The 26,998-nt window shown below is 45.0% G+C and overlaps 1 protein-coding gene across 1 annotated transcript in view; it reads left to right on the top strand.

Moving 5' to 3' along the window:
* LOC141128478 (vomeronasal type-2 receptor 26-like) overlaps positions 1-26,998 on the top strand; it is a 148,357-nt gene that overhangs the window by 16,374 nt on the left and 104,985 nt on the right. The window contains exons 3-5 of the mRNA XM_073615787.1: positions 7,014-7,023; positions 18,496-18,528; positions 23,766-23,941. Coding sequence (XP_073471888.1) covers positions 7,014-7,023; positions 18,496-18,528; positions 23,766-23,941 — 219 coding nt within the window. The remainder of the gene's footprint in view (positions 1-7,013; positions 7,024-18,495; positions 18,529-23,765; positions 23,942-26,998) is intronic.

Genomic DNA, 26,998 nt, shown 5'->3' with positions numbered 1-26,998 from the left:
TTTCTAAAGGAAAAAAAGTCATTTAACACTGCTTGCGGCTGTAATGTGTCCCGGCAATATAGATGAAAATCATTGAGAAAAATGGCATGGGTCCCGCCCCCAGCCCATTACCAGACTCTTTGGGACTGGTATGGATATTAAGGGGAACCTGCACCCAAATTTAAAAAAAAATGGCATTGGGGTGCCCCAAGGCACTATATACTCTGAACAGAAGTATATATACTATACGGCCTGCCCTATTTATTCTACAGAAAACCGGGCCTTAGGCAGTGGTGGTGGTGGTGCCACAACACTGTAACCCCTCACAGATACTCTTGTTGGGCACAGGAACGGGCCCTGCTATGAAATATTATATCAAGAATTGTATTTACATGCCCCTGTTAAACAGGGGCAGAAAAATTGGGCCTTTGGTGGTGGTGGTGCCACAACACTGTAAGCCCTCACAGTTACTCTTGGTGAGCGCAGGAATGGGCCCTTGCTGTGAAATATTAGATCAAAAATTTTAATTACATGCCCCTGTTAAACAGATACAGAAAAATTGGGCCTTAGGCAGTGGTGGTGGTGGTGCCACAACACTGTAACCCCTCACAGATACTCTGGTTGGGCACAGGAACGGGCCCTGCTGTGAAATATTTGATCAAAAATTGTAATTACATGGCCCTGTTAAACAGGGGCAGAAAAATTGGGCCTTAGGCAGTGGTGGTGGTGTCCTAAACCAAAAATACTGTTGGAAGCTAGCATTATCAAGATTGAGAAGGAATAGGATAGTCACTCAGCATAGGCAGTCTTCAAGGGATCCCACATCCATAGAAAAATAAATCAGTTACATCAGCATCAGGTGCTTGATAGCTGCTGCTGATCCAAGACTGATTCATTTTTATGAATGTGAGCCTATCAACGGAGTCTGTGGACAGGCGCACTCTATGCTCCATTACAAACCCTCCAGCAGCACTATGTACAGAAAGAACGCTAGATGCAGGATAGGCCAGTATGTCAATTGCATATTGAGCAAGTTCTGTCCAGTGGTCCATCCTCAAGACCCAGTAACCCAGTGGATGCTCTGTTGGAAAGGTTTCCAAGTCTGCTCTTGCCCCTAGATATTCCTGCACCATGTAATGCAGACGCTGGTGATGGTTGCTTGAATCGATCAGACCTTGGCGCTGAGAACTGAAAAATTGTCTAAAGGCGTCGGTCAGATGGCCACCTTTTCCACCACTCTTCCTCTGACTGAACAAAGCCTCAGCAACACGTTGTCCAGCACCAGGAAATTGTAACCTCCCAGTGTCTGGAAACGCATTGCACAAACCTTTCTTCATGGCCTTCTGAAGATGTTTTATCCTCTGCTCCCTCTGCGAAGGCAAGATGAGTTCTGCAACCTTACCCTTGTAACGTGGATCAAGAAGGTTTTCCAGCGAGTAATGATCCCTCTAGTTGATACAATGAATCCTAGGGTCCTTTTGCAGGCTTTGTAGAAACAGGGAGGCCATGCAGCGTAAGTTTGCAGATGCATTCAATTGTGAATCCTCTGGGTGACTGAGGAGTAGGGATGAGCCGAACACCCCCCTGTTCGGTTCGCACCAGAACATGCGAACAGGAAAAAAGTTTGTTCGAACACGCGAACACCGTTAAAGTCTATGGGACACGAACATGAATAATCAAAAGTGCTAATTTTAAAGGCTAATATGCAAGTTATTGTCATAAAAAGTGTTTGGGGACCCGGGTCCTGCCCCAGGGGACATGGATCAATGCAAAAAAAAGTTTTAAAAACGGACGTTTTTTCAGGAGCAGTGATTTTAATAATGCTTAAAGTCAAACAATAAAAGTGTAATATCCCTTTAAATTTCGTAGCTGGGGGGTGTCTATAGTATGCCTGTAAAGGGGCGCATGTTTCCTGTGTTTAGAACAGTCTGACAGCAAAATGACATTTTGAAGGAAAAAACTCATTTAACTACCCGCGGCTATTGCATTGCCGACAATACACATAGAAGTTCATTGATAAAAACGGCATGGGAATTCCCCAAAGGGGAACCCCGAACCAAAATTTAAAAAAAAAATGACGTGGGAGTCCCCCTAAATTCCATACCAGGCCCTTCAGGTCTGGTATGGATATTAAGGGGAACCCCGGCCAAAATAAAAAAAAAAAAAATGACGTGGGGTTCCCCCTAAATTCCATACCAGACCCTTCAGGTCTGGTATGGATTTTAAGGGGAACCCCGCGCCAAAAAAAAAAAACGGCGTGGGGTCCCCCCAAAAATCCATACCAGACCCTTATCCGAGCATGCAACCTGGCAGGCCGCAGGAAAAGAGGGGGGGACGAGAGTGCGCCCCCCCCTCCTGAACCGTACCAGGCCACATGCCCTCAACATTGGGAGGGTGCTTTGGGGTAGCCCCCCAAAACACCTTGTCCCCATGTTGATGAGGACAAGGGCCTCATCCCCACAACCCTGGCCGGTGGTTGTGGGGGTCTGCGGGCGGGGGGCTTATCGGAATCTGGAAGCCCCCTTTAACAAGGGGACCCCCAGATCCCGGCCCCCCCCTGTGTGAAATGGTAAGGGGGTACTTACCCCTACCATTTCACTAAAAAACTGTCAAAAATGTTAAAAATGACAAGAGACAGTTTTTGACAATTCCTTTATTTAAATGCTTCTTCTTTCTTCTATCTTCCTTCATCTTCTGGTTCTTCTGGTTCTTCTGGCTCTTCTGGTTCTTCCTCCGGCGTTCTCGTACAGCATCTCCTCCGCGGCGTCTTCTATCTTCTTCTCCTCGGGCCGCTCCGCACCCATGGCATTGGGGGGAGGCTCCCGCTCTTCTCTTCTTCTTTTTTTCTCTTCTTCTCTTCTTCATTTTCTTCTCCGGGCCGCTCCGCACCCATGCTGGCATGGAGGGAGGCTCCCGCTGTGTGACGGCGCTCCTCGTCTGACAGTTCTTAAATAACGGGGGGCGGGGCCACCCGGTGACCCCGCCCCCCTCTGACGCACGGTGACTTGACGGGACTTCCCTGTGACGTCACGGGGAATGCCACAGGAAAGTCCCGTCATGTCCCGTGCGTCAGAGGGGGCGGGGTCACTGGGTGGCCCCGCCCCCCGTTATTTAAGAACTGTCAGACGAGGAGCGCCGTCACACAGCGGGAGCCTCCCTCCATGCCAGCATGGGTGCGGAGCGGCCCGGAGAAGAAAATGAAGAAGAGAAGAAGAGAAGAAAAGAAGAAGAGAAGAGCAGGAGCCTCCCCCCAATGCCATGGGTGCGGAGCGGCCCGAGGAGAAGAAGATAGTAGACGCCGCGGAGGAGATGCTGGACGAGAATGCCAGAGGAAGAACCAGAAGAGCCAGAAGAACCAGAAGAACCAGAAGATGAAGGAAGATAGAAGAAAGAAGAAGTATTTAAATAAAGGAATTGTCAAAAACTGTCTCTTGTCATTTTTAACATTTTTGACAGTTTTTTAGTGAAATGGTAGGGGTAAGTACCCCCTTACCATTTCACACAGGGGGGGGCCGGGATCTGGGGGTCCCCTTGTTAAAGGGGGCTTCCAGATTCCGATAAGCCCCCCGCCCGCAGACCCCCACAACCACCGGCCAGGGTTGTGGGGATGAGGCCCTTGTCCTCATCAACATGGGGACAAAGTGTTTTGGGGGGCTACCCCAAAGCACCCTCCCAATGTTGAGGGCATGTGGCCTGGTACGGTTCAGGAAGGGGGGGCGCACTCTCGTCCCCCACTCTTTTCCTGCGGCCTGCCAGGTTGCGTGCTCGGATAAGGGTCTGGTATGGATTTTTGGGGGGACCCCACGCCGTTTTTTTTTTTTTTTTTTTTTGGCGCGGGGTTCCCCTTAAAATCCATACCAGACCTGAAGGGTCTGGTATGGAATTTAGGGGGAACCCCACATCATTTTTTTTTTTTAATTTTGGCCGGGTTTCCCCTTAATATCCATATCAGACCTGAAGGGCCTGGTATGGAATTTAGGGGGACTCCCACGTCATTTTTTTTTTAAATTTTGGTTCGGGGTTCCCCTTTGGGGAATTCCCATGCCGTTTTTATCAATGAACTTCTATGTGTATTGTCGGCAATGCAATAGCCGCGGGTAGTTAAATGAGTTTTTTCCTTCAAAATGTAATTTTGCTGTCAGACTGTTCTAAACACGGGAAACATGCGCCCTTTTACAGGCATACTATAGACACCCCCCAGGTTCGAAATTTAAAGGGATATTACACTTTTATTGTTTGACTTTAAGCATTATTAAAAGCACTGCTCCTGAAAAAACTGCCGTTTTTAAAACTTTTTTTGCATTGATCCATGTCCCCTGGGGCAGGACCTGGGTCCCCAAACACTTTTTATGACAATAACTTGCATATTAGCCTTTAAAATTAGCACTTTTGATTTCTCCCATAGACTTTTAAAGGGTGTTCTGCGGCATTCGAATTTGCCGCGAACACCCCAAATTGTTCGCTGTTCGGCGAACTTGCGAACAGCCAATGTTCGAGTCGAACATGAGTTCGACTCAAACTCGAAGCTCATCCCTACTGAGGAGGACGTTTTCAGGAGCGACCTCCTCCCAACCACGTACAACTCCTTGGGTTTTTGGGGACTGAAAACCATCCCTTGAAGATTGCTACTGAGTGTTATCCTCTACATCCATGCTGACATAATCCTCCTCAAGACCTATTGGATCTAGGAGTTGAGGTGCTACTCGCCCCATGTTATGAATGTAGAATGGGACATCAATTGCTTCATCAACCGGGTGTGAGTGGCACCTTTTGCTGTGATCTTGGACCATGATTTACCCCTACTAGTAGCTCTATGTTCCTTCTTTTTATCCTGTTCCTTTTTCTTTGTTTTCTTTTTTTCCCTTTTCATTCTGAGTTTCCTATATTGGGGCGTAGCAGTGTTTTTAAGTCTTATATGACAACCTTTGGGTTTCTTTTTTTATTTCCATTTTTTATTTTTTATTACTCATGTTACTTCAGTCATCCATTAATTTTTTTATTTTTTGCGGATGTGTTATAACTGTGGGCAGGATCCCAGGCATCCCTACAGGACATTGAGACAGCATCGTGTGAGGGTGGTCCATGCTTACTGGTTGTTGTGGGCGAGTGCTCTCGCACCCGTTATGGGAGCAGGGATACCATTATCGCTCTCACTCTGGTTTTTGCCATGTTCCCTCTCCACAAGATGGCATTGTGGCGTGAACATACACTGGATATAAGTGTTTGGACACGTATTACTTGCCTGCTCCTCTAGTGGCTCTACCTGAGGAATTTTCCCTGTAATAGGAAAATCTCATTATACAGGTTACTGAATTTTTATATATTTTTATATCCTGCTCACTGTTTTATTTATTCATTTGAATATTCCAATATTCTTATATTGTTTTGTAATCGCTATTCTGAATGATTAGTTTATGTCACTTTTCATTCTGATCTTATACTAATCCCTCTCCGTTATGCCTTCCCTGTCTGACGTTGTCCCTATTGAGCCTGCGCCAGACGTAGGTCGGCGGTGTCAAGGGGGATGTCCCCTGGTAAGGGATTGTCTATCAGATGAAGTGATGCGGCGTTTCGGCTGTGATGACTTCCTTTACACACACGAGTCTTGGAACGCAAGCCTCCTGTGTGCAGGCGGACGTGACGCTATTGTCTCTGGCCCTATCTTTCTGTACAGCCTCGAGGCTTGGTACACTTCCGGTGATAGCTTTATCCTTGTGTCCCAGATGCCATTGGCATTACTAATATTATTTTTAAGTTTCCCTGTATTTTAATACTTTGGACTTTGAATGTTCAGTTAAAAAGGTTTGGTTATATGCATATACATAGGATACTTTGGGATGCAGTTACCTTTACTTCCGGTTCCACCATGATGGAGGTGGATCCTGCTCAATTTTTAATTATTGTATAGTCTACAAATAAGAGCAATGTGGGGAGGCTAATTCATGCCCCTGTTGAAGACTTTTTAGTTGAAACGAACAGGGCTAGCATTTTTAACTTCCCACATTGCCATTTTTATCCTTTTTGCTATTGTGATCACTTTTTATCTATGTATGGCGTTTTATTCCAATAAATCCCAGTTTTGATTGACCTGCACCATGTGGAGTTCACCTTTTCTTCCTCCCATGTTTGAATGCCGTTGATTATTCCTGGACCATCCTTTCCTGGAAACGAGTGTCGTGGTAACAGCCCTCGAGTCTCCATTTGGGACCATCCTTCTTCTTCTTGTGTCCATTGAAGTTTGTGACATACAGGATATTGTCTAGTTCGATGTCATCTCATCACGAGAGATCCGCTTTATGCCTTTTGACACACCGCCATATGGTCTGTACATCCTACCGATCTGGTAAGGGTACCTACCTTTTCCTATTGAATATTTATATGCTTTTTGGTGTTTTCCTGTGATTGGAAATTGAGAAGAAAGCTCCTCATCATTTGACACTTCACATGTGGACTTCCAGCAATTAGGAGTTCATTTTGCTGTTTCATATTTCACATATGGACTTTTTGATCCTTTTTTATCCACTTTTATTTATGTATTTATCTCACTATTGCACTTGAATGAGTTTTTGATTCACATTTATACATTCACACATTGTATAACTGGTTAATTTCAGTTCATGGACACTACTCTAAAAAACATGCTGGTGTCTCTGCGATCTACACTACACACTGACATAATGTCCATTACTCAGCAATTTAAATCAGAAGTGTCAGCAGTAGCTAACAGAGTATCCCACATTGAAACTAAGATGGGCGAATTTGAGTCAACCCTCAACGACATGGTTGATGCCCACAATGATAGGGATGATGATCTTTTGTCCCTCAAAATGAAAATAGCCGATTTGGAAGATAGATCAAGATGTAACAATGTCAAAATAAGGGGGATCCCCGAATCGGTGAAACCCCCTGATCTGAAAGAATATTTTCTAAACCTTATGAAAGCTGCACTACCAGATGCGCCACTAGAGGACCTAATTATCGACCGTATTCACCGTATTACCAAGACCCAGGAATATACCAGCTCATCTCCCCAGGGACACAATAGTCCGAGTCCACTTTTACCACATCAAAGACCAGTTCATGGCGGCAGCAAGAAGACGTGACAGCCTTCCCTTAGAACTGCAAGATTTATCATTCTTTGCTGATCTCTCGGCATTCACCATGCAACAACGCAAGCAACTGGCCACAATAACCAAACCTCTCAACAACCACCACATCCAATACAGATGGCTGTACCCAGCCAAGTTGTTGATCACCAGAGAAGGTAAATCACATGTGGTGACCAGTGTCAAAGATGGAATTCGTCTTATGCGAGAGTGGCAAATACTAGACCCATACGACAATGAAAAAAACACACCACAGTCACCTCCATCCACCCGCGCCAGTTCAGAAAATGAAACAGGCTGAAAGCATATTGAAGAAACCCTCAAGATAATAGCCCCGAGTATGGCTCTCAACATAACATCACTAAATGTGAAGGGCCTAAACAGTCCACACAAACGCCAAATGGCCTGGAAAGAAGCATCCAAACTCAAATGTGACATCATTTGCTTTCAAGAGACTCATTTTATCTCCAATAACCATCCAACCTTTAAACACCGCAAATTCCCTCATATATACATGGCAAATGGCCCAAAAAAGAAAGGAGGAGAGGAGTGGCAATAGCAGTAAAGGACTCTATTCCTTTCACACAGCTTAAAGCCCATCTTGATGATTCCGGCAGATTTATTATCCTTGTCTGCGAGATTTCCAACATCAAATATACATTGGTTGATGTGTACTTACCGAATAACCACCAACACTATCTCACTATCTCAACCTGAAAACACAAAATTTATAAGACAGTCTATGAAAGAATTTTTTGAATTAAACGCTCCATCGGTGGCCGACCCATTCACAATCTGGAACACCAACAAAGTATTTATACGTAGTTTACTTATACAACAGAGCGCTAGACTCAAAAGGCAGAGGGCGGAGCGGCTAAATGACTTGTTGAACACAATAAATACACTAGCATCCTCTAATAAACAAAATTCCACACAAAAGACTAGAGATCTACTATTTTATGCTAGACAAGATTTAAGAACTCTTCTGGTTTCCCAGCAGGAAAACCGCATTTGTATTCTGAAAGCAAATAACTATAGATGCAGCAACAAAGCGGGGAAACTGCTGGCAAACCAGATGAAAGAAAGATCAGCAAAACAAAGAATCCCACACATGCTTAACCCCAAAACTTACAAAGTAGTTTCAAATCCAAAGGATGTAGCAGACGCATTTAGCGATTACTACGAAGCCTTATACAGCCTTAAAGATGACCCAGATAATTCTCAACCTTCTGACAACTTGATCTCAGAATTTTTGGCAACACTTCACCTACCAAAAGTGTCCCCAACAGAGCTATCTATGCTCAATTCGCCATTTACTGTCCCTGAAATAGAAAAAACAATTAGGAATATGCCTCACAACAAATCACCAGGCCCAGATGGATACTCTTCCGAATACTACCAACTGTTCCAACATGAGCTTTCTCCATACCTGAAGCAAGTCTTTGATACCGCAATGTCCAATGCCTCATTCCCAAAAGAAATGTTAACATCAACCATAATAACATTGCCAAAACCCGGCAAAGAGCCTTCAGCCCCACAAAACTTCAGACCCATTTCTTTATCAAATGTCGATGTTAAACCATATGCCAAAATAATTGCAGATTATCCTCTCTTTTATCAAGGCTCATTAACCAAGATCAGGTGGGTTTCATGTCAGGCCAGCAAGCAAACAATGCCACAAGGAGAATGTTAAACATACTCCATCTGGCTGAAAAGTCAAAAAGGCCTTCTCTGCTTCTCACTCTGGATGCAGAGAAGGCCTTTGACAGAGTAAACTGGGGATATTTGTCAAAGGTTTTGGAGAAATTCGGCCTGACAGGTCCAATCCAACAGGCTATTCTAGCATTGTACTCTTCCCCATCTGCCTTTGTGTTTACCGAAGGTATGTTCTCAAGAAATTTCCAGATAGCAAATGGAACAAGACAGGGGTGCCCCCTGTCTCCATTAATTTTTGCTATGGTCATGAAACCGCTAGCAGAAAAAAACAGAAATAATACATTAATTCAAGGCATTCCATCACAGGATAAACACCATAAAATATCACTCTTCACAGATGATGTTATACTAACTCTGTCAAACCCATATAACTCCTTATCTGCAGCACACGAGACACTTTTGAAATTTAGCAAAGTAGCATACTATAAGGTCAATGCGTCTAAGTCTAACATTCTAGGAATAGCTATAAATGAATCCACCAAAGCCATTATACAAAAGAACTTTCCATACCCCTGGTCCCCCAATTCCATATCCTATTTAGGAATCCAACTGACCTCCCCTGTCGCCAATTTGTTCCAAATTAACTACCAACATATACTCTGTGAATTCCAAAAAGATATTACTAGATACCAGAAATTCTATCTTTCATGGAGTGGCCGCCTAGCAGCCTACAAAATGCTACTACTACCTAAAATAGTATACCTCTTTAGGGCCCTTCCTATTCCCTTACCACCATCCTTTCTCTCTTCCATGCAAAAACAAATGTCCAACTTTATATGGACAGGTAAAAGAGCTAGATATCCTGCTTGTATGCAAGGAAAACACAAAACTGCGGGCGGACTGGGTATTCCAATACTTAAAGATTACTATACAGCAGCAATACTAGATCAGCTTAGAAACTGGTTCGACCAAAAACAAATTAAACCTTGGTGCCAGTTAGAACAGGCACGGTTACATCCTAAATCCCTGAGGTCCCTTATACATGCACATAATCTACAATCCATAACTCCCCTGCCAGAGCATCCTACTATACTAGCATCATTACAAGCATGGACTTATTTGAAAGACACCTCCAGCTCAAATGTTCATAGTATAAACGTCCCTATCCCATTAGAAGCACTTATATGGCTGATCCCAAATATTTCCCTGACCCAATGGCTTCAAAAAGGCATATCCCTCTTACAAGACCTTATGCAAGGAGATGTACTAATACCCTTCAAAGACATTCAATCTAAGTTTGACATACCCACTTCGGAGTTTCTCACTTACCTACAAGTTTCCGCATGGCTCCGACAACAAAATACAACACATTCCCTCATTCCCACTCCAGTTTGGAAACACCTTAATTCCTCCAATCCTAGAGCTAAAGGTATCTCCAGATGTAGGAACTAATCAATGCCTAAAGAACCTTCCTCAAATTTAACCATTTAATCAAATGGGAAAAAGATATGGGCAAGACCTTTACAGACAAACAATGGATAATGGCAATTAAATGTAATCATCAGTACGGATGAGCCGAACACCCCCCCGGTTCGGTTCGCACCAGAACCTGCGAACAGATCGAATATTCGCACGAACGTTAGAACCCCATTGACATCTAAGGGACTCGAACGTTCGAAATCAAAAGTGCTCATTTTAAAGGCTAATTTGCATGGTATTGTCCTAAAAATGGTTTGGGGACCCGGGTCCTGCCCCAGGGGACATGTATCAATGCAAAAAAAACGTTTAAAAAGGGCCGTTTTTTCGGGAGCAGTGATTTTAATGATGCTTAAAGTAAAAAAAAAAGTGAAATATTCCTTTAAATATCGTACCTGGGGGGTGTCTATAGTATACCTGTAAAGTGGCGCATGTTTCCCATGCTTAGAACAGTCCCTGCACAAAATGTCATTTTTAAAGGAAAAAAAGTCATTTAAAACTGCTTGCGGCTTTAATGTAATGTCGGGTCCTGGCAATATGGATGAAAATCAGTGAGACAAATGGCATGGGTACCCCCCAGTCCATTACCAGGCCCTTTGGGTCTTGTATGGATATTAAGGGGAACCCCGCACCCAAATTAAAAAAGGAAACAGCAGTATACAGGCTCTGTACTCTGAACAGCAGTATACAGGCGGTGCAAACAAGACAGGGACTGTAGGTTTGTTGTTAAGTAGAATCTGTTTGTAATTATGAACTGGTACATTTTTAACGTGTTTTGCTCCAGCCAAAAAAATCTATTTTAAGCTTTTTGGAAAAGGGAAGGGTTATCACCCCTGTGACATTTGTTGTGCTGTCTGTCCTCCTCTTCAGAAGATTTCAACTCACTTTTTTTCCCAATGACAAATGTTTTTTGAAAATTTGGGTTTTTTTGTGAAACAAGGATTGGTGATAAAGCATCAATGGAAAGGAGAAATGTTTTTCCCATATTAACTCTTACAGGAGATAATTTCCCTTCCTAGGGGTAGATTTCATCTCACTTCCTGTTGTCTCCTTCTGTTTGCAAAAAGGAGTCGTTTGTAAGTTGGATGTTTGAAAGTAGGGGCCTGCCCTATATACTCAGCAGAAATTTGGGCCTTAGGTGTTGTTGTGGCCACAACACTGTAAGCCCTCACAGGGCCCTGCTGTGAAATATTAGATCAAGAATTGTAATTACATGCCCCTGTTGAACAGGGGCTGAACAATTGGGCCTTAGACACTGGTGCTGGTGCCACAATACTGCAACCCCTCACAGATACTCTAGTTGGAACGCAGAAACGAGTCCTGCTGCAAAGTATTGCATCAAAAATTGTAATTACACGCCCCTGTTAAACAGGGGCTGAAAAATTAGGCCTTAGGCACTGGTGCTGGTGCCACAACACTGCAACCCCTTACAGATACTCTAGTTGGAACGCAGGAATGAGCCCTGCTGCAAAGTATTGCATCAAAAATTGTAATTACACGCCCCTGTTAAACAGGGGCTGAAAAATTGGGCCTTAGGCACTGGTGCTGCTGCCACAACACTGCAACCCCTCACAGAAACTCTAGTTGGAATGCAGGAACGAGCCTTGCTGCAAAGTATTGCATCAAAAATTGTAATTACACGCCCCTGTTAAACAGGGGCTGAAAAATTGTGCCTTAGGCACTGGTGGCGGTGCCCAGAACCAAAAATGTTCTTACAAGCTATCAGCATGATCATTGAGGAGGAAGAGGATAATTACTCAGGATAGTCACTCAGCATCAGCATAGGCAGTCTTTAAAGGGATCTGAGATTTTAAAAAAATTGATTCGGTTACATCAGCATCAGGTGCTTGGTAGCTGGTGGTGATCCAAGACTGATTCATTCTTATGAAGGTCAGTCGATCGACTGAGTTGGTGGACAGACACACCCTGTGATCGGTTACAAAGCCTCCAGCAGCACTGAATGTGCGTTCCAAAAGAACGCTGGATGCAGGACAGGCCAGTAGCTCAATTGCATACTGTGCAAGCTCTGGCCAGTGATCCATCCTCAAGACCCAGTAACCCAGAGGATTTTCGGTGGGAAAGGTGTCCAAGTCAGATCTTGCCCCTAGGTATTCCTGCACCATGTAAAACAGACGCTGGCGATGGTTGCTGGAACTGATCATACCTTGGGGCTGCGGACTAAAAAATTGTCTGAACGCATCGGTCAGACGGCCACCTTCTCCACCGCTCCTTCTTTGACTGACCGTAGCCTCAGCAACACGTTGTCCAGAAACAGGAGTTTGTAACCTCCCAGTCTCTGGGAACGCGTTGGACAGACCTTTCTGCAAGGCCTCCCGAAGATGTTTCATCCTCTGCTCCCTCTGCGACGGCAAGATAAGGTCAGCAACCTTACCCTTGTAACGTGGATCAAGGAGGGTTGCCAGCCAGTATTGGTCCTTCTCCTTGATACCACAAATACGAGGATCCTTAGGCAGGCTTTGCAGGATCAGGGAGGCCATGCAGCGTAGGTTTGCTGAGGCATTCAGTCCGGAGTCCTCTGGGTCACTAAGGACGACATGGTCCGCAGCCACCTCCTCCCAGCCACGTACAAGTCCATGTGTTTCTTGGGACTGATCCCTTAAAGACTGCTGCTGATGCTGAGTGCCAGGCTCTACCTCCATACTGACACAATCCTCCTCCTCCTCCTCGTCCTCTTCCTGTGTGATCGGTGGGCACGCAGGAACACTGTCTGGATAAAGGGGGCCTTGAGAGCTAAGGAAGTCCTCCTCTTCCTGCCTCTGTTCTGACTCAAGTGCCCTGTCCATTATTCCACGCAGCATGTGCACCAACAGGTGGACAAGGGGGACAGTGTCACTAATGCATGCACTGTCACTGCTCACCATCCTTGTGGCCTCCTCAAATGGTGACAGGACAGTGCATGCATTCCTGATCATGGCCCACTGGCGTGGGGAAGAAAAAAAAACTCCCCTGACCCTGTCTTGGTGCCATAGTAGCACAGGTACTCATTGATGGCCCTCTGCTGTGTGTGCAGCCGCTGCAGCATGACCAACGTTGAGTTCCATCTGGTGGGCATGTCACAGGTTCTTGGGCAGGTTGAACTCCTTTCGGAGGTCCGCCAGCCGAGCACTGGCATTATATGACCGGCGGAAATGCACACAGACTTTCCTGCCTCAGGACATCCTATAAGCCCGGGTACCTTCCCAAGAACCACTGCACCACCAAGTTAAGGACGTGAACCAAACAGGGAACATGGGTCATTTGTCCCTGTCAGAGGGCAGAGAGGAGGTTGGTGCCATTGTCGCAAACCACCATTCCTGCCTTAAGTTGGCATGGCATCAACCACCTCTGAACCTGCCCCTGCAGAGTTGACAGAACCTCTGCCCCAGTGTGGCTCCTGTCCCCCAAGCACACCAGCTCAAGCACCGCATGGCATCTTTTGGCCTGCATACTTGCGTAGCCCCTTGAATGCCTACGGAGCACCGCTGGTTCCGAGGACAAAGCACAGGAAGAGGCCATGGAGGAAGAAGAAGAGGAGGGGGTGGAGGAGAGAGGTGTGTCACAATCATTAGTAGTGGCATTTTGGAGGCGTGGTGGCGGAACAACCTCCAACACTACTGCACCTTGTCCTGCATCCTTCCCAGCTGCCAGCAGAGTCACCCAATGCGCCGTGAAACTTAGGTAACGTCCCTGTCCATGCCTGCTGGACCATGAGTCAGCGGTAATATGCACCTTACCGCTGACCGCCCTGTCCAGCGAGGCATGGACATTGCCTTCCACATGCCGGTAGAGAGCCGGAATCGCCTTCCGTGAGAAAAAGTGGCGTTTGGGTACTTGCCACTGAGGAACCGCACATTCCACAAACTCACGGAAGGGGACAGAGTCTACCAATTGAAAAGGCAGCAGTTGAAGTGCTAGCAATTTTGCCAAGCTAGCATTCAACCGCTGGGCATGTGGATGGCTGGGAGCGAACTTCTTTCGGCGGTGCAGCAGCTGGGGCAGGGAAATTTGCCTGGTACAATCTGACGTCGGTGTACCAAAAGCAGATTGCCCGCAAGTACTTGGCTGTGACACACCTAATTCTACACCTTCATTCCTCTCAGTGCAGGTCTCAGAGAGGACTGAAGGTATAATGGGGTTCGAGATCTCACCTGATGAGGAGCAAGGAGAGGACCTCTTTGTTCTTTGGTGTGGGTCTTTTAAATACGCTTGCCAACGAACTGCATGGCAGGTCAACATATGTCTGGTCAAGCATGTGGTGCCCAAGCGGGAGATGTTTTGGCCACGCGAGATACGCTTGAGACATATGTTGCAAATAGCAGCGGTGCGATCTGATGCACTCATCTCAAAAAAGGCCCACACCAAAGAACTTTTTGAATAACACGCAGAGACTGCAGCGCCCTGCACATCCGGAGCTTTGGGGTGTGATGCAGTCAGTGTGCTGCCCTTAGGCTGGCCCCTGGAGGGCATCCTCCCTCATTGGTGATGTGCCGCCTCCTCCTCTCTCCTATCAGGCACCCATGTTGAGTCAGTGACCTCATCATCCCCTCCCTCCTCATCACTGGAGCAAACCTGGCAGTATGCTGCAGCCGGGGGAGCATGACTGCCAGATTGCTGTCCTTCTTGGGCACCCCTCTGTCTGTGCTCACGTTACTGCCTTCATCTAGCTCAGTATCATCATCAGAGCCTTCCAAACGCTGGGCATCCTCCTGGAGCATGTACCCAACACTGTGATCAAACAGTTCGAGGGACTCCCCAGGAGGACATGGTGGGGCTAGGGAAGGAGTCACTGATGCCATTGAGCCGAGGGAAGAGGCCGCGTTGGCAGCTGCTTTGCCAGACAAAGTACCCTGAGCATGGGTGAGAGAGGATGAGGAGGATGAGGACGGCTTGGTTATCCACTCGACCAAGTCTTCCGCATGTTGCGGCTGAACATGGCCAGCTGCCGAAAAAAAGGCCAAGCGTGTCCCACGGCCACGTGCTGATGAGGATGCACTGTCTCCACGACCAGCACTGTTGCCTCTAGACACAGAGCCTGCTTGTCCTCTTTTATTGGCTTGTGACTGTCTGCCTCTCCTTGTTGGCCTTCCAGACATATTAATGGCCTGTAGCTGCACTAAGCAAGCTGGGATATATAGATATATATAGATATATATAGATATATATCTATATATATCTATATATATCTATATATATACTGATACTGCAGCTAGCAAAATCAATTGCCTGCCTGTAGTATGAGAACACCACCAACCTTCTACAGGTAGCTATAGGTGAACACTGTGCAGAGCTCGCAAAAAAATAACTTGTAGCTTATTTAGCTGCCTGCGGTAGTGATAGGATCAGGAAAACACCACCAACCTTCTACAGGTAGCTTTAGTTGAACACTGTGCAGAGCTCGCAAAAAACTAACTTGTAGCTTATTTAGCTGCCTGCCTTAGTGATAGGTTTAGGAAAACACCACCAACCTTCTACAGGTAGCTTTAGGTGAACACTGTGCAGAGCTCACAAAAAAATAACTTGTAGCTCATTTAGCTGCCTGCGGTAGTGATAGGATCAGGAAAACACCACCAACCTTCTACAGGTAGCTTTAGCTGAACACTGTGCAGAGCTCGCAAAAAACTAACTTGTAGCTTATTTAGCTGCCTGCAGTAGTGATAGGATCAGGAAAACACCACCAACCTTCTACAGGTAGCTTTAGGTGAACACTGTGCAGAGCTCGCAAAAAAATAACTTGTAGCTTATTTAGCTGCCTGTGGTAGTGATAGGATCAGGAAAACACCACCAACCTTCTACAGGTAGCTTTAGCTGAACACTGTGCAGAGCTCGCAAAAAACTAACTTGTAGTTTTAGCTGAACACTGTGAGGAGGACGCACTACACTAACTTGTAGCTTTAGCTGAACACTGTGCAGAGGTCGCACTATACTAACTTGTAATTTTAGCAGAACACTGTGAGGAGGACGGACTACACTAACTTGTAGCTTTAGCTGAACACTGTGTAGGGGTCGCACTACACTAACTTGTAGTTTTAGCTGAACACTGTGAGGAGGACGCACTACACTAACTTGTAGCTTTAGCTGAACACTGTGTGGAGGTCGCACTACACTAACTTGTAGTTTTAGCTGAACACTGTGAGGAGGACGCACTACACCAACTTGTAGCTTTAGCTGAACACTGAGAGGAGGACGCACTACCCTAACTTGTAGCTTTAGCTGAACACTGTGCAGAGGTCACACTAAACTAACTTGTAGCTTTAGCTGAACACTGTGAGGAGGACGCACTACCCTAACTTGTAGCTTTAGCTGAACACTGTGCAGAGGTCACACTAAACTAACTTGTAGCTTTAGCTGAACACTGTGAGGAGGACGCACTACACTAACTTGTAGCTTTAGCCGAACACTGTGCGGAGGGCGCACTACACTAACTTGTAGTTTTAGCTGAACACTGTGAGGAGGACGCACTACACCAACTTGTAGCTTTAGCTGAACACTGTGAGGAGGACGCACTACCCTAACTTGTAACTGTAGCTGAACACTGTGCAGAGGTCACACTAAACTAACTTGTAGCTTTAGCTGAACACTGTGCAGAGGTCGCACTACACTAACTTGTAGTTTTAGCTGAACTCTGTGGGGAGGACGCACTACACCAACTTGTAGCTTTAGCTGAACACTGTGAGGAGGACGCACTACCCTAACTTGTAGCTTTAGCTGCACACTGTGCAGAGGTCAGCCTAAACTAACTTGTAGCTTTAGCTGAACACTGTGAGGAGGATGCACTACACTAACTTGTAGTTTTAGCTGAACACTGTGCAGAGGTCACACTAAACTAACTTGTAGCTTTAACTGAACACTGTGAGGAGGACGCACTACACTAACTGTAAATAGTCTAGCTGCCTGACTGTGGTACTAATAGGATCAAAAGAACACCAGCAATTTTCTTCAGGTAGCTGTAAATACTGTAACAAGACAAGCCTGCCTGTCAGTAGGAAGATAACAGGAACGGATCTAGCTAAACTGAATACAGTATATATATATATATATATATATATATATATATACATACAACACCTGGGATGCATATATATATATATATATATATATATATATATATATATATATACACAATACACTGTAAGTGCAGCTAACTCACTGACTGTTCTGCCTAATCTATCTAACTCAAATGTAATGACACTGTCTCTCTCTCTAAGCATGCCGAAACACACTACACAGGGCTGCCGTGTAGGCGGCCTTATATAGTGTGGGGCGTGTTCTAAACCCCCTGAGCCATAATTGGCCAAAGCCACCCTGGCTTTGGCCAATTACAGCTCTCTCTACCGACGGCGCTGTGATTGGCCAAGCATGCGGGTCATAGTGCATGCTTGGCCAATCATCAGCCAGCAATGCACTGCGATGCCGCAGTGAATTATGGGCCGTGACGCACCACACGAATTTGGCGCGAACGGCCCATATCGTTCGCAATTTGGGTTCGACTCAAACGCGAAGCTCATCCCTAATCATCAGTTATCAAAACGCTCTAGTTACGAGGAACTGGCAGTCAAACTACTAGCAAGGTAGCACTTCACCCCATACATAGTAGCCAAATTCTAGGATGCTAACTCTGACTTGCTGGAGGGGATGCGGTCAGGTGGGGACACTGGTCCATATATTATGGGCATGCCCCCATCTCCGCAGCTTCTGGACGGAAGTGTTCAAACTGATTGCGAGGACCACTGGGGTCTTCGCAAAACCCTCATTGGAAAAAGCAATTCTGAGCATTAGTATGTCAGAATACCCAATTTCTGTCAGATCAATAGCGATGCACATCATATTTACTGCCAGATCCCTACTGCTGAGTAAATGGAAAACTAATAAAGTTCCAAGCGTGAGAGAAATTTCCGCAAAAATCAAAACTGTATCAGAATATGAAAAGATACTAGCATTTAAAGATGGCTCGAACAAAAAATACTTCTCTAACTGGTCTTTATGGAACTCCTTATTCCAGTCTGGAACATGACCTTGCATCCTGAAACACCTTTTAGTTCTCCCTGTTCCTATTCTTTCTTTTTCCCTCCCGATTAATCGAGTTAAAGGTGACGTGTTTTAGTTCACTACATTGTGAATCTCAACTGATAAATGTACATAGAAATTTGCAGAGTTATGACATAACCGTACTAATTCTCTACATAAATAGGTAAACTTGTATGACAAAGAAGAAGATACCTTGTTAGTATGATGACATTAGAATAGACTTAATTTTGGAACGTAAACTGTGATTGATGAGTACGAAATTCTTATATGCGTTCTATATTCACCAGTTGTACAATTAATTATATCTCAATGTTCTATTTTTATGTACCTGGAAAAATTTTCAATAGAGAATATTTGGAAAAAAAAAAAAAAAGAAAGACCGCAACAAGGGAGGGAGGGTAGGGAGCTCCACCCTCGATTACCTCCTAAGCCGGCTGGCACCAAGCCCATCGGAAGCCCCATTATATAGGGACCCTAAAGGGCTCTAGAACTTACTAAGGTCAGGTAACCGGGTTACAAGGCTCCCGTAATCAGACAGTCACAAGACTCACCGTACCCACCAGTGTATTGGGGGGCCTTGAAACTACTGCTGCTGCAATCCCATTAGGATAAGGGGGCCTTGAACCTGTTCCCCTTTTCCTTTACATTGGATTACAAGCAGCTATTCACAGACATGCAATAAATGTTCAGAAATAATTTTACTTTTGGAAAAAACAATTGGCCATGGCCTTTATTATTGGTTTGTTTATTTTTTTTAAATATTACATCACATTAATAAAAACGTATGAATAAATTACATGCACACATAACTTCAACCACTCGGCTTTTATGGAAGGCAGAAACGCTATGGGACATGGAAGGCAGGGACGCTATGGGACATGGAAGACAGGGACGCTATGGGACATGGAAGGCAAGAACACTATGGCACATGGAAGGAAAGAATGCTCTAGGATGTGGAAGTCAGGAATGCTATGCCACATGGAAGGCAGGAACGCTATGAGACATGGAAGGCAGGACCGCTATGCGACATGGAAGGCAGGAACGCTATGCGACATGGAAGGCAGGAATGCTATGCGTCATGGAAGGCAGGAACGCTATGGGACATAAAAGGAATGATTACTACGTGACATAGAAGAAAGAGAGGGAGGGGAAGGCTCACTCACCCCAGCCTGGCTGCTCCCCAGTCCAGAGGCTCAGGCAGACATCAGGCTCACTGGCTGCTTTAAAATCTCCCATCCACACAACCACTTCTCAGCACAGATTGGCTGAATGCTGGGTGTTGTGGGCGGGGACATGGGGAAGAGGTGAAGCTGATCTAACCCACCACCTCCTCCCCCATACATCCCATACAGTGGGAAGGGGGTGAGTCGGCAGGCGGGTGTGTGGGTATGGGAGAGATCCTGACTGCAGCAGCACGGAGCAGCCGATCGGCACGCACTGGACAGGGGGATCAGTGGAGTTCAGTACCAGAACTTGTTCCAGTACTGTGCTCCACTTGAGGACTCAGTCTGGATTCGTAGGACACTTGGATTTGCTTGAAATTCCGGGACAGTCCTGGCAAATCAGTGACGGTTGGGAGGTATAGATCTGTAGTACACATGTAAAAGATTAAATCTAAAGTCTTTCTTTTTTCCAATGTCATTACCACCTAAATGGATAATTAAAATATCTGAGGGTGGCCAACCATATGACAAGGACATCAAGTCCTCCCAAAACATACCCCGCTTACCAAAAAAATCCAAAAAAGCAGCAGGTCCAATTTCAAATTTTCTGTGTAGATCCTGCAAGCTGCTCTTTGTTTGGCCTATAACACATAGGAATTCCAGACAATCCATATGATCAGTTGTTTACCTAGAATTCAAAAAGACAAAGTAGGCCTAATATATGAAGTACAAGCATTCGACTTCAATCTGCCGATATTTTTATATACTGCAGAATATAAACTGATTCTGGCTGCCTCTGTTGCAGCCCCTATACGTAATGAATGAGATGAAATTGGGAAATCTAACTGGAGAAACCGTAAACCCTTTTGAAGTACTTTAATAAACTAGGATTTTGTCGAAGGTAAACCAATTGCGTGAATAAACAAAAACTCAACAGGAAGCCTCAACGCAAGATATTGCCTTAATGGTGAAACAGAACAAATATTAGTGTCTGCACAGGAATATAGTGTGACCCAAGATCTTTTTACCTAAATTGTCCGTTTTTGACCACCTGATAAATATTTTAACTTTATTATTCCATAATATATTATCTTAGAAACTGTAGACGACATTTACCATTCGAGATTGATTTCTTATACCAAGAGGACTTAATTGACTTGAGATTTTATATATATATATATATATATATATATATATATACAGTATATATATATATATATATATATATATATATATATATATATATATATATATATATATATATACATACATATATACATATATAGTGCCTTGGAAAAGTATTTATACTCCTTGACATTTTCCACATTTTGTCATGTTACAACCAAAAACATACATGTATTTTATTGGGATTTTATGTGATAGACCAACACAAAGTGGCACATAATTGTGAAGTGGAAGGAAAATTATAAATGATTTTCAATTTATTTTTACAAATAAATATATGAAAAGTGTGGTGTGCATTTGTTTTCAGCCCCCTTTACTCTGATACCCCTAACTAAAATCCAGTGGAACCAATTACCTTCATAAGTCACTGAATTAATAAATAGAGTCCACCTGTGTGTAATTTAATACAGCTGTTCTGTGAAGCCCTCAGAGGTTTGTTAAAGACCCTTAGTGAACAAACAGCATCAGGCCAAGGCCAAGGAAGTAGTTTTAGGTTAGAAAAAAAATTCCCAAGCTTTGAACATCTCACGGAGCACTGTTCAATCTATCATCCAAAAATGGAAAGAGTATGGCACAACTGCAAACCTACCAAGACATGGCCGTCCACCTAAACTGACAGGCCGGGCAAGGAGAGCATTCATCAGAGAAGCAGCCAAGAGGCACGTGGTAACTCTGGAGGAGCAGCAGAGATTCATAGCTCAGGTAGGAGAATCTTTAATATCTTTATAAATTATATTGGGTCTGGGATCAAAAGTAACATTTCTGTCTTTGCAGATGACACCAAACTATGCAGTAGAATAACGTCCTTACAGGATGTCTAATTGGGTGACTATGTGGCAGATGAGGTTTAATGTTGATAAATGTAAAGTTATGCACTTGGGGGATAAGAATATGCATGCATTATACATGCTAGTGGGAGTACAACTGGGGGAATCCATAGTGGAGAAGGATCTGTGGTTTTGGTAGATCATAAGCTCAATAATAACATGCAATGCCAAGCTGTGGTTTCCAAAGTGAGCAAAGTCCTTTCTTGTATTAAGAGAGGTATGGACTCCAGAGAGAGAGATATAATTTTGCCCCTGTTCAAATCATTAGTAAGACCTCATCTGGAATATGCAGTTCGGTTTTGGGCTCCAGTTCTCAAAAAGGATATCGGGGAACTGGAGAAAGTGCAGAGAAGGGCAACCAAACTGATAAGTTCCCTCTTCCCTTCTTCTGATGTTGACACGACTCTCTCTCCCACTGTAATGCCGTGTGCGAGGTGCACAACGACTTATATAGGCATGGGGCGTGGTCATCGGGTGATGTCACCCGGTGACCCCTCCCCTTATGACGTCACAATCCCAGGGCATGATGGGACTGTGACATCATAAGGGGCGGGGTCACCATGCCCTATGCCTAGGAACAAGACGACGGAGAAGACCGGGCCAACGCTAGCAAAAGAGCAGCAAAAGAGCAGAAGATAGCGGAGGAGCCCAGCAGAAGAACCGGAGAGCGGGAGAAGAACCAGAGACCTGGAGAAGAGGCCGGAGAGTGGGAGAAGAGGCCAAAGAGCAGGAGAAGAGCCGGACACCGGGAGAAGAGGCTGGAGAGAGCAGAGAAGTCGGATGAACCCCCGAAGTCGGAAGAAGACCCCCGGAACTGCCTAATAAATTACTTTAAAAACCTGTCTAGTGTTTTTTTATTGACACTTTTTATCCCAGGTGAATGAGTAGGGGTACGATGTACCCCTACTCATTCACATAGAGTGGGGAGCCGGGATCTGGGGGCCCCCTTATTAAAGGGTCTCCCGGATTCCGATAAGCCCTCCGCCCGCAGACCCCGACAACCAATGGCCAGGGTTGTTGGGAAGTGGCCCTTGTCCTCATCAACATGGAGACAAGGTGCTTTGGGGTAGGGGGGCCGCAATGGCCTGGTATGCTCTTGGAGGGGAACCATGCCGGTTTTTTATGTAAAATTTTGCATGGAGTTCCCCCTCATGATTCATAACAAACACCTGTCGGCAATGCTTGTCACTCATCGCGAAAGGAAAAAACACATTTTTCCTTTCCCAACACATTTTTCCTTTCCCGATGAGTGAGCCAGCTCGGTGCTGGCTCCCACGACGGGGCTCGCAGGTGTCAAATCTCGCCGATAACAGCGGCGAGATTGACACAATATCGCGGTCACCTACTGTACAAACACGCATGCTCAGAACCAATGCAAAAGATCAGACAACAATACAGAAGTTGACCAAAGGGTGGCGCCGGACAATTGAAAGTCCTCTTTTTGAAGTGTCATCACTACGTTGAAACGTCACTACGTTCATGTTTGTTGCTTAAAAAGTCTTGCCGTGTGTATGCTTAATTAGTTTAAGGCCAACGCCCTTTGTACAAAAATCCAAGGGAAAGTTTGCACAAAGTCCGATCGTGTGGATGAGACTTTAGAATGGCCCAGTCAAAGTCCAGACCAAAATCTAATTGAGAATCTGTGGCAAGACTTGAAAATTGCTGTTCACAGACGCTCTCCATCCAATCTGACAGAGCTTCAGCTATTTTGCAAAGAAGGCAAACATTTCACTCTCTAGAGGTGCCAAGCTGGTAGAGACATCCCCAAAAAGACTTGCAGCTGTAATTGCAGTGAAAGGTGGTTCTACAAAGTATTGACTCAGGGGGGGCTGAATACAAATGCCCCCCACACTTTTCACATATTTATTTGTAAAACGCTTTGAAAACCATTTATCATTTTCCTTCCACTTCACAATTATGTGCCACTTTGTGTTGGTCTATCACATAAAATCCCAATAAAATACATTTACATTTTTGGTTATAACATGGCAAAATGTGGAAAATTTCAAGGGGTATGAATGCCTTTTCAAGGCACTGTATACAAAATTATCCAATCTGAAAATAAAACAAATGATTGATGATTCTCAGGATTAGTGGGTTGAAGGATTTTTTTCATATCAGAGAGATGTATATGGAGACATGGCAGGATATTTAAAAAATAAACAACAAGTGATTCTCCTGATTCCTTCATTTCTATTCACATTTATAGAATAGCCAACTAGTACATTGAATCTGACCACTTTGTATTTATCTCAGACTTTGTATAACTGTATATGATAATTTGTGTATTTCTGTCTTCCATGAAAAGCTGCACAAATATGTGAGAAATGTTCATTTCACGGCCAGAGCCGATATCCCCTTTAATGAGAGGAAAGAAATTCCAACCGATCTTATTTTAGAAAGCTGGCTTTTTCTTAACAGTTCATGTATTTTGTCTAAAAACATTTCCACTCTTCGAGGCCCAGACTTTGTGCCTAAAACTTTTTCCAATATGAGTGATCCCCACTTGTGGAAAACCGGCAAAGTAAGAAATGACTTGATGTTTTCTGTTTATATCATTTGGTCCATAATTTGGAATTATAGGGATATTTTAGCCTTGTTTTAAGATATACTAGAAAATGTACATGCCCATGAAAGGGGTCATTTTTGGAGTCAGGGAAGGTTGTGGATAGCGGTAATTTTGTGGATGTAGAACATTTCTTACAAGATATTTATATTATATTTTGTGTATAGATGTGTTATGGAATAAATCTTTGGAATATGTGACATGAGATATAATTATTAAAGAAAAACAGCAGCGCTGAAATCAAGAGATTGTCAGTAATACATCCAATAGGGCCCTCAAGAAGTTTAGAATGTCCTTACATGTTTTTAGCACTTCTTGAAATATATAAAATAAATATATATATTAAGAAAATAATAATAAACTGGGTGCCTCATTGTGTTTTTCATGTTGCTGGTCAACATAAATCTTGTAGGAACCTGCAGAGATCCTAGAGGTGTCTCCTGGATAAATGGTGCCTGATCTAGGGATGAGCCGAACACCCCCTGGTTCGGTTTGCAGCAGAACACGTGAACAGGCAAAAAATTTGTTTGAACATGCGAACACCGTTAAAGTCTATGGGACACGATCATAAAAAATCAAAAGTGCTAAATTTAAAGGCTCATATGCAAGTTATTGTCATAAAAAGTGTTTGGGGACCTGGGTCCTGCCCCAGGGGACATGTATCAATGCAAAAAAAAGTTTTAAAAACGGCTGTTTTTTCTGGGAGCAGTGATTTTAATAATGCTTAAAGTGAAACAATAAAAGTGAAAAAGTGAAATATTCCTTTAAATTTCGTACCTAGGGGGTGTCTATAGTATGCCTGTAAACTGGCGCATGTTTCCCGTGTCCAAGAGCAAAATGAGTCATTTAAAAGTACTCACGGCTATAATGAATTGTCGGTCCCGGCAATACACATAAAAGTCATTGAAAAAAACGGCATGGGATTCCCCCACAGGGGAACCCTGACCCAAAGTTTAAAAAAAAAAATGTGTGGGGGTCCCCCAAATTCCATACCAGGCCCTTCAGGTCTGGTATGGATTTTAAGGGGAACCCTGCGCCAATTTTTTTTTTTTTAAATGGCGTGGGGTCCCCCCAAAAATCCATACCAGACCCTTATCCGAGCACGCAACCTGCAGGAAAAGAAGGGGGATGAGAGAGCGCCCCCCTGAACTGTACCAGGCCACATGCCCTCAACATGGGGAGGGTGCTTTGGGGTAGCGCCCATCAACATGGGGACAAGGGCCTCATCCCCACAACCTTTGGCCGGTGGTTGTGGGGGTCTGCGGGCGGGGTGCTAATCGGAATCTGCAAGCCCCCTTTAACAAGGGGACCCCCAGATCCCGGCCTTCTCCCTTTGTGAAATGGTAACAGGGTACAAATGTACCCCTACCATTTCACAAAAAAGTGTGAAAATGGTAAAAAAACACAAGACACGGCTTGAGACAATTCCTTTATTAAACAATAAAAAAATAAAAGTGTCCCACGAAATCCATTCATCTTCTTCTTCTCTCGCTCCGACGGACCGAAGAAAAAAAAACAAAAAAGCCGCACGCCGCCACCGATCTGCCTCCATGGGAGGCACCCGCCGTAATGACCACCTCTCAGGTGACAGCACTTTTATAACTGAGGGCAGGGCCACACAATGACATCGCCAGGTGACCCTGCCCCCCTCTGACACACGGGGACATCCCTATGGCTTTCCCGTAGCGTCAGAGGGGGGCAGGGCCCCCCTCTGACACTACAGGAAAGCTATAGCCCATACCGTTTTTTTCAATGACTTTTATGTGTATTGACGGGACCGACAATTCATTATATCCGCGAGTAGTTTTAAATGACTTTTTTCCTTTAGAACTGTAATTTTGCTCTCGGACTAAACACGGGAAACATGCGCCACTTTATAGGCATACTATAGACACCCCCCCAGCTACGAAATTTAAAGGGATATTACACTTTTATTGCTTGACTTTAAGCATTATTAACCACTTACCAACCGGCCCACAGCTGAATGACGGCTGCAGGGCGGTTGGATAACTCTGGGAGGACGTACTATGACGTCCTCCCAGAATTCCCCTCTCGCGCGCCTGCTGGGGCGCGCACCCGAACACATCCGTGACCGCCGGGTCCTTAGGACCCGGTGCATCACGGATCCCGGTAAATGGCCGCTGATCGCGGCCGTTTACCATGTGATCACACCGTCACATGACGGCGCGATCACATGTAAACAGACCGGCGTCATCTGATGACGCCGGTTCCTCTCCTCCCCTCCTGTGTACTGATCGGTACACTGTGAGCGGAGAGGGAGATGGATGGATGGCTACAGCGCTGTGGGCTGGATGTGTAGTGCCCACAGCGCTGCACAGAGACATTCAGCCATCCATCCATCCATGCTCAGCCATCCCTAACGCTCTGCAATGCTGTGCAATACTCTGCAATGCCCCACATTACTCTGCAATGCTGTGCACTACTCTGCAATGCCCCACATTACTCTGCAATGCCCCCGCATTACTCTGCAGTGCTGTGCACTACTCTGCAATGCCCCACATTACTCTGCAATACCCCCACATTACTCTGCAATGCTGTGCACTACTCTGCAACGCCCCACATTACTCTGCAATGCTATGCACTACTCTGCAATGCCCCACATTACTCTGCAATACCCCGCAGTACTCTGCAATACCCTGCAGTACTCTGCAATACCCCGCAGTACTCTGCAATACCCTGCAGTACTCTGCCATACCCAACAGTACTCTGCAATACCCCGCAATACTCTGCAATACCCCGCAGTACTCTGCCATACCCAACAGTACTCTGCAATACCCCGCAATACTCTGCCATACCCCGCAGTACTCTGCCATACCCCGCAGTACTCTGCAATACCCCGCAATACTCTGCAATACCCCGCAATACTCTGCAATACTTGGTGATACCCAGTCATACTCAGCGATACTCTGCAATACCCCCCATACTCTGCAATACCCTGCCATACTCTGCAATACCCCGCCATACTCTGCAATACCCCGCCATACTCTGCAATAC

Source organism: Aquarana catesbeiana, linkage group LG01 (genome assembly GCF_042186555.1).
Source record: "Aquarana catesbeiana isolate 2022-GZ linkage group LG01, ASM4218655v1, whole genome shotgun sequence".
Classification (NCBI taxonomy): domain Eukaryota; kingdom Metazoa; phylum Chordata; class Amphibia; order Anura; family Ranidae; genus Aquarana; species Aquarana catesbeiana.
Note: the sequence above shows the minus strand (reverse complement) of the source record. Positions and strands in the feature narration are given on the sequence as shown.